Consider the following 9427-nt stretch of genomic DNA (forward strand, 5'->3'; position numbering starts at 1 on the left):
CTTCGTTCTTGAGTGAACTAGCATACACCTAATTACACAACAATGGGGGTTGTGTGCTGAACGCCGGAGATGCGAGTGAACTTTTGGTAAAGATCAAATATTGGTTGTTATTGCATTGGAAGGCCAGTATATAGCGAAAAAAAAATTTGCTTGGAGAGTTGGATATTTATGAATAGATTATCCCTGAACTTAGTTACGTGTTTATTGATTCGTGCTGGAATTGAGCTTAATTCAGGACCTCTACCTCGTTCTCCGCAGCAAATGTCTCAAGCGGATATGCAAAAAAGAGAGCGGGACAGAACGCCCAAGGAAAATTCCAGGGAAACGGAAATGGAAAAGCAATTGGAAGTTCTAAGGAGCGAAGAATTTCGACAAGTGGAAGAAGAATATTTAAAAGTAGTTTCGAGGATACAAGAAATCCGAAAATACACGAATATTTTGAAAAGTTAAAATACACTAAACCAGAGGTAGAGGTATCGTCCCAATAAACGTTAAAATCCATATATGATTTAATTCAGGGAAATTTTTTACAACTTAATGCGGAATTACAGGGAATAAGGACAGAAGTTAAGTCATTGAAAGAGGAAAATAATTATTCTCGAGAATTAACAAGATTGCCACAGAGAGTAGAAGAAATGAAAGTTATACCTAAGAATCTAGTCAAATAAGATATGTTAGAATTTGAGTTGGAGAAATTGGTTAACGAGAGATAACAAAATAATTATAAATTTTCCGTTCGTTTCGTTGGATTATTCGAGGGAAGTTAATCAGTTTATAAAGGTAAAATTAAGAATTTCAAATAGCTCGACTGAAAGCTTAATTTGTTGATTAAAAATGAAAAAAACCAACAGTGAAAATTTCAGTAGACTCTGACTGATTATACTAGATACTTAATTTTAAAAGAGTATTGGAAAAAGAAAGTTAGTTTAGATGAGAAAATAAAAAAATAATATTTACAGCAGATTTGTGTAAAAGATCAAGGCTGAGGAAGCAAAAACTCAAACCAATAATTAAACAATAAAAATCAAAAAGAAATAAAACATTGCTAAGAGAAGAGATAAAAGATGATAAAATGTATACGTATGATATTAGTCTGGATAAGGTGGTTGGATTAAGTGATTTTTTTAAGAAAGAATTAATAACTACTTCAGAATTTACAACCAATGGATTGAAAGAGAGTTTAAACGAACGAAATGTTAAGGTTAAAAATGGAGTATATAGATCTAGACTTTAATAAAGTTAACGGAATAATAATAGTAACATAAAGAATAATCAATCCCCTCCTGAAAACAAAAATGTGTAACGATAGAACTAAAGTGACTATTGGATGATGGAATAATCAGAGATTACTGGAAAAATTTTATAAAGGAAATGTAAAAGATGATATAAAATATCACTCTATTATTGGTTTTTCAGAGACATGGATGCTCAAAATGAAAGATGAAGATAGATTATTAATATTCATGTTCTAAATATTAATATATGTAAGAGTATCTAAGAAAAAAAGCAGTTAATGCAGATGGAAAATCTTTAAGAGTAAACAAAACATTACTGGTTTCAGTTGAGAGTTGGTCTCAGTATTTAAAAAAATAAAAATAAAAAAATTTTTGGACAACTATTTATGTAAAAGTAGATCTAATGTTATATGTAATTATCAACCAACAGATAAAACATAAGAATAAGGAGCTGATGATAAACAATAAGTCGATTTATGAGTTATTTAATTGTAGTTATTATATATGTAATGATGTATGCTAAAAAATTCATATTTTTTGTTTATGCAAAGAAGCTCAAGAATTACATGATAATTATAACCTCCGTGCATTAGATAAAGTAACAAACGAAAAAGATATGTATATCTTTTTTCAGAAAGCAAAGGTCACAACTATATAAAATTTGTATAATAATTTATTGTATTGGAATAAGATATGTACGGATTAATTGTAAAAACAATTGCATTATCAAGGTGTTTATATGAAGATTGTATGGGATAATTATAACTCCCGTGCATTAGATAAAACAACAGATGAAAAGAGTGTGCATACCTTTTTACAGAGCAAAGGTTACAAATATGTAATTTGTATAATTAAGATATTGTATCTAAATTTAAATTACCATTGTCAAGAACAGTAAAGATGGTTTATGTTAATAATTATAATGAGAACGGTCAACTAATTTAACATTTAAGATGTTACAATATCAAAAGCGCTCAGCAACTAAATAAAGAGAAACAAAACACCTTTTTTGCCGAGAAATAAACATAATTTTAAACAACAAACGTTTTCAGCCTAATTAATAGGCCATCTTCAGGTTGAAAACTAAAATGGAACGTAAATGTTCCATGAATAGAACATAAAAATTTAAATCAAAAATTTTACAAGAGAAAAAATAACGGAAGAATATATAAAAATTAAAATAAAACAATAAAACAAAAATAACATAAATCTTCAATGTACTAATTCTGGTCGAAGTTTCTAGTAAATTTCTTAACCAAATATTTCCATGCCGAAGGTAGGCTCTCAGCATCCCTCGCATTTAAACAGCCTTCTCCTATCTTCTGTATATTTCTATTTTCTCCGTCGTCATTGCTAGAAATACCGTATACAGAAGTAAGATAGGAGAAGGCTGTTTAAATGCGAGGGATGCGGAGAGCCTGCCTTCGGCATGGAAATATTTGGTTAAGAAATTTACTAGAAACTTCGACCAGAATTAGTACATTGAAGATTTATGTTATTTTTGTTTTATTNATAATTTTACAACTACTATCCATCACCATCTGAAATGAAACTTGATCTTTATAAAGTGTTTTTATACTCCAGTCGGCTAAAAATAGTGGACCATGCCAAATTCAGCATGGGTATTGGTAATAAAAAAGTATGTTCTATACCCAGAGGACAAAAATATTTAAAAATAAAAAAACCCCATCATATAGTCAACGCTCTCGGCAAAATTCGCATTAATGCTAAACATAAAGTTAGTTCTTGGTCCAGGATTTATAAACAGTGTTTAGGATTGTTTTGAAATGTGTATATTGGACTATATTGATAAGTTCATTGTTGTACTAATAATGTCTGCACTACTCATTACATTATGTAATTTTGGAAGCCATTCGCAGTATCTGCATTTGTTTCTACAGGAAACTTATTGACTGTAAAAGTCTTGACTATATCTTAAGAAAGACAATCAATTAGTTTTATTTCTGTATTAGAACAGGGTTGAACACCAAAGTTCTATGATTTATACGTTTATTGCTCTAATCGTACTGTACATTTTGTTTCTCTTTTCATATTAACAGAGATTTTACGTTGTTATTGTAAGTTATATCTTTTTTATGCTTGCGCTATTTCTTTACATCTTCCCGTTGAAATCCCGAGTAATTATTGTTGCTATTTGTAATGAATATTTGAAAGCTAAATAAGAAAATCTTCTTTAACTTAATCTTATTTTAAAAGATTATATGTAATATAAAAATATCTTGAAACTTTTGCATTTGCAATTGTCGTAAGAAAGTATTAATTTCAATAAATATACGATTTGAATGTATTTTGGGAAGTTGTCTTCTTTTGATAATTTAATATTCTTTCCATTTTTCCACGAATATATTTTTTATAATAAATTCCTATTCCTACTTATAAATAATTAAAAATGCTGGACGGGGCAATGAAGATGCCAGCTTTCCGCCCTGGTGGATCAGATGCGACTCCTGTCGACGAAACCTAGTAATTCACATTGATAATCTTTCCAGAATATATGAGGTCTTGTTACTCACTACCAGTTTGAACCTGTAAAGGGCATGCAAAAACTCCTCTTAACGTCATCGAGTAGGAAACACGGGAAACTGAAAATATCAAAAAATTGATTAGCTTATCATTATTAGGTATAGTAAAATATATTACAACACAATTATTGTTTAGCTGTTGAGGATCCAGAATAAACTACTATGTTTGACATCGCTCCAGTTTTCATAAAGGTTGCTGAAATAGCTGACTTAATCTGTTGGCTTCCTGGAAATCACTAAACGATTTATAATTGTGTCCTGTATATAAAATCAGTCCGTAAATATACCAAACATTACATAAAATATATTGGAACATCCAGAAAGTTTTTAGATAAAACTTGAAGGAAACTTAGCATCGAGCTCGACAAAATTATCATCACTTACTTTAAATCAGCATGCTACATATCAACACGTAAAGATACAAAATTGGTCCATTAATTCATTTACATTGTACCATTTCTTTCTTAGCGACCGATTTCCGTTTCTACAACTTATTCATTAAACCAGGAACTTAATCGTTTTCATTGTTTTAGAAGAAGAAAAGGTCTAAAGGAAACTCTACCTTGGTAACTTCGTTTTAATTTACATTTTTTACTTATTATAGAATATGAAAATATAATCAGCAAAAATTATAAAAATGATCTATCAAAACAATTACGGCTCATTCATAAGAAAAACAGGTTATTTTGCTCATCGAATTATTAAAATGGGATGCACAGTGTAGTGCAAATACACTACTGGATATTAAAATTGCTACACCAGGAAGGAATGCAAATAACAGATTGATATTTATTAGACACACACATCATAGTGGGAAGAACAAGTAATTAAATATTCAGCAAATTTAGAGGTATAAATCTTGAGAAATCAATACCTAGAGCAGTCACCTCTGGCAGCAATAACAGCACTTATCCGCCTGGACGTGAGGTCGAACAGGGATTGGATAGCATGTATGGTACGGCAGTTCATGCAGCTTCAGCACTATGCCACAGGTTATCAAACGTGGTGACTGGCGAGTGGTGGCGTGCCAGTTGATCGTCAACCTTGGACCAGACATTTTCAATTGATGAGAAATCATGAGAACGTGCTGGCCAAGGGACAGTCGAACATGTTCTGTATCAAAAAAGGTCAGGACAATCAGGAACATGTGGTCGTGCATTGTCTTGCTGAAACGTAGCGTTACAGAGGCCTCGAAGATAGGGTAGAGCCACAGGCCTTAACACATCAGAAATGTAACGGCTGCTGTTCAAAGTGCATGAAATGCGAACAAGAGGTGATCAAGACGTGTATTTAATAGTACCCCATCACTCCAGGTGATGGGCCAGTATGATGATGTCGAATGCATGCTCCAGAGGTGTCCGTTCTCCACGATGCCGTCGGACACGGATTCGGCCATCGTGTTGCTCTAAACAGAAACGGGATTCGTCTGAAAAGACGATGTGACGCCATTCCTGCGTCCAGGTTTGTCATTGATCACACCATTGGAGAAGCTCCTACCTGTGATGCAGCATCAAGGATAGCCGAAGCCATGGTCGCCGTGCTGACAGTCCATACTGCTGCAAAAGTCTTCCAACTGTTCGTGCAGACACTTGTTGTCTTGCAAACGTCCCATTTCTTGACTAAGGGTTCGTGACGTGGCTGTATGATCCGTTAAGGCTATGCAGATAAGATGTCTGTCTTTTCGGCTATTGGTGATGGGGTCAGCTGAGATTCTGCACGGCGTTCTGTATGACTGTCCTGAACCCATTGATTTCATATTCTCCTTACAGTCATGGGATTACGACCAACGCGAGCAGCAATACTGCAGTACGATAAACCGCAATCCCGGTAGGCTACAATTCGATCTCGATCAAAATCAGACACGTGCTGGTAGGCATTTCTCCTTCTTACACGAGGCATAGCAACAAAGTCCTTACCAGAAAACAGCGTTGAAATGCAACATTTGTATAAGAAACTTGCTGTTCAATCTCTTCTTTTATACACATTGTAGGTGTCACTACCACTGCATGCTTTGCAGGAATGCGTTGAAAACCTAGTCACTTGCATATCACAGCTTGTTCTATCTGTCTTGCAAATTTAACGTATGTCGCGTGTTACCTTTTTGGTGTAGCAATTTTAATGGCAAGTAGTGTATATAAACGAAATATAGAGTTTTGTAGATTGGTTTATTGAATAGTGACCACTGCAGGAAATAGACGGCTTAACAAAAGAACGTCGCGTCGGCTGTGGTGTATAAACAAAGTAGTATACGTAAGGAAAATGATAATTGTATTGGTGAAACGAGGGGAAAGCAAAGTACGAGATTGGAGAAACACGTGACGTCAATTAGATTAGGTTATAGACAGTCCCTTTAGTTTTTGTATTGCATTGGACATGGTTGTAATATAACCAAAGAGAATGTTATAACATGTTCAGAAAACTCTACATAAAAAAAGCTGTTTTAAAAACAGTAAAATATTACAACATTTAAAGCCGATTAATTTAAAGTATGCGAATACATGCCATTTGGCAAAGTCTGCTGCGAAAGTATTGATATAAAAAGGTGCAATTGAAAGGCGGTCATAAAAAGTTCTTGTTAACGTCCTGGGGATTGTCATCGTCAATTGAAAAGAGTTAAGTAATCAAAATTGTACGTATTTTTCTCTACATTTTTTCGTATCAATGTATCTTATTATTTAATTTTTTTATTGTTTTTTAAAATTAATTCCTTGTCTTATTTTCCGTTTATTTTACACGTCTTTTAAAACAAAAAAGTCTCCATAAGAGGTTTCGAAGAGTATATTGTGATGTTACTAAGTTCTGTTTATGTACAAACTGCACTTTGGTAATTAAATGTTTATTGCATTTTTACACTGCAATTTTAACACTGCTAATGCAATTTATTTTATGCATTTGAAACTTTAAGAAATTTTTAAACTGAACTCTTGATTAAAACAGACTTGGTTTAAATACTAAGCATAAATTTATATAGCTAATTGGCCTGCAATTTTAAAAAATTGTAGACCTATAAATTCCCACCGTCGGACGTCTGTCCGATTGTCTGTTTCTCTCTCCATAATTTTCAGAACGGAGTTAGATAGATGGCCGGTACGACTCTTTTTTGAAGGAAAAGTATGACATATAAAAGCATAATACTTCCGTTTGGGTAAAAAGTATGTATTTTAAATAAAATAAATTAAAACTATGATTAAAAATCGCAGCCCGGCATCGTGACCATATTACAATAAATAATTGCTCGTTTTACTCGTATATTTTTATAAGATTTTCTTTCGATAACCCTTCTTTCATTCATAAGTCATTTAGCGATTCCTAATTACATATTATTTATAAAAATGCATTTAAGATGCGGATGAGCTAATAGTCTGACACTAACATAATCAAAACGGGCGAAAACCATTAGTAATTAATTACGCTTTATTTATAACGAATAAAATTTGAAATTAAAACAAAACCATTGTGTGTGCACAATGTAAATATTATAATTAAAATAATAATAATAATAATAAAATGAAACGACAGAAATAATCCTTTCGAACAATTCTGTGCATGTCTTAAATAATGACTCAAATCTTCGGCATTATTGGCCACTGCACATCATCGAAAAATTTGTGATTTTCGATTTTTCTTTCTGTCAGACGTTCTTCGGGATTCTGAAATGGTCAAATATAATGATAGTTAATAAGAATTGTTCCAACTTCTAGATTCAATTATCATACTTTCGTCTTTGTATACTAATATCAGAGAACTTATAATGAAGCAAACAAGTGAGGCGTGATACGTCGATGACTTTTTATATGTCTTACCAATAATTAAAATGTAATTAACTCAGTTACTGAAAACCAGAATTCAATGCGCGATTGACGTAATGAACTAATAGTGAAGTGATTCAGTAAAAAATTTTAAAATGCTTTAAAAAGTTCACATTAACCTTAAAACGTGTAAGATTGTATGCCTAAAGTTAATATAAAACGTGCAATATATCAAAATAAAACAGCAAGGCATATAAGAAATATTCAAAAAAGTTTTTTCTCGTGAAATGTATAGTACAAAAATCAGAATATTAATTACATTAAATGCATTATAAACTTACTTTCTGTAACAAATCCTGGATTATTTCTTTGGCATCCTGCGGTAGTTCAAAAGGATACGTTAACTCCACTTCTTCAGCAACTGCAGTGACATTTTTATATTAATCATCGTTTCTATTTTTTGTTAACCACTTCTAAATTGATTCTTACTTTTGATTTGTTCCGTTATCGGCAATGTCTGGAAATCTTCCAAGGTCATAAGTGTTTCCAGATAAACGTCCATTGGAGTTTTTCCAACCAAAATCTGGTATAACACAACTCCAAACGCCCACCAATCGCAGTAAGCGTCTGTAAACCATACATTGACATCACCAATAAAAGAAAGAAATAAAAAATCCTTTAAATCTAAGTAACATTTTTTACCATATTCTGTCTGTTGAAGAATTTCTGGGCATAAATAGAACAGAGTGCCGCAGAAGTCTGTTGGACTGCGTTCGGACTGAAAAATATAAAATTATAAGAAAACTACAATTGAAGAACAGTAAGAGGCGTACAGTACTTACTGTGCACAGACCAAAGTCAATCAAATATGCTTCATTCTTTTTATCTATTAAGATGTTGTTTGAGCTTATATCTCTGTGAATAATTTCTATCGGAGAGAGTAAAATAATTTGTCACACCGTGCATACGTAAGATAATTTATATGTATAAATATATATAGATAAAGTACCTTTATCGTGAATATAAATGATGGCCGACGCAAGTTGTGCACCGACCGTTTTAGCTTGGGTTTCCGATAATATTCCATTTATTTCCAAGAAGTCGGTCAAATTCTCTCCATTCACATAATCACAGACGAAACAGTGACTAAAAAACACGAATAGTTTATTACCCGAAACACATAAGATATGACCAATCAGCAATATCAAAAAACTAAAGCTTACCTGATAGCAGTTTCGAAAATACCAATAAAAGTGACAATGTGAGGATGACTGGATACGCGGCGCCAAGCAGTTCCTTCTTTGAGAATATCGAATTCCTGTAAATAAAAAAGTATAATTAATATATACGAAATACGAAATTAATATATTATGTATTAGTTGTTTATAGAAGATTTTTGAAAAGTATTAACAACATTATTATATAAATGAACTGTGTTTTTTTCACTCAGGTGTACACACTTCAAAGATAAAATAAAGTAGTACATTCTTGGATTCTACCAACCTCGTTACAGACATGTCGTTTTTACATAGAAAGAATATCGAAAACAAGGCTCAATGCATACCTGCTTTATGAAACACCCTCGTTTCTTGATGGCTTTGACAGCGATTGCTTTGTCGGAACTTTTAGACCGACCCACATAGACTGTGCCAAAAGATCCTTCACCAATTTTTTGAAATTTGTACTTCTCTTTTGTATTGTTTAGACGTTGAAGTCCAGATTGAAAATCCTCCGATTCGCACTTCTACAATTATAAAATATTTTAGTTGCAAAGTTCGTTAATTGAAAACAGGGAAAATCAAAGAAACTCGAGTGTTACCGGTGAATCGGAAGTTTCTTCTTTTACGCAACAACAGGGCAACAGTTTACAAAATATACTTTTGAAAAACTGTTTAAATCG

At 32.5% G+C, this 9427-nt stretch overlaps 1 protein-coding gene and 1 long non-coding RNA gene across 2 annotated transcripts in view; one reads left to right on the top strand and one right to left on the bottom strand.

The window, feature by feature from the left end:
- Nucleotides 1-668, top strand: part of LOC111624760 — a 107762-nt gene extending 107094 nt beyond the window's left edge. The window contains exons 10-11 of the mRNA XM_023367699.1: nt 236-467; nt 519-668. Of these exons, the coding sequence (XP_023223467.1) occupies nt 236-467; nt 519-668 (382 nt within the window). The remainder of the gene's footprint in view (nt 1-235; nt 468-518) is intronic.
- A 7703-nt stretch (nt 669-8371) lies between these two features.
- Nucleotides 8372-9262, bottom strand: LOC111624750. Its single transcript, XR_002756633.1, has 4 exons — nt 9092-9262; nt 8751-8845; nt 8537-8673; nt 8372-8455 (listed from the first exon to the last, which is right to left on the bottom strand). It is a non-coding gene; the product is annotated as an uncharacterized LOC111624750 (long non-coding RNA).
- Between the last annotated feature and the right edge of the window lie 165 nt (nt 9263-9427).

The sequence above is a fragment of the Centruroides sculpturatus genome, unplaced genomic scaffold, assembly GCF_000671375.1.
Source record: "Centruroides sculpturatus isolate CEXI.00-Female unplaced genomic scaffold, Cexi_2.0 scaffold197, whole genome shotgun sequence".
NCBI classification, from domain to species: Eukaryota; Metazoa; Arthropoda; class Arachnida; order Scorpiones; family Buthidae; genus Centruroides; species Centruroides sculpturatus.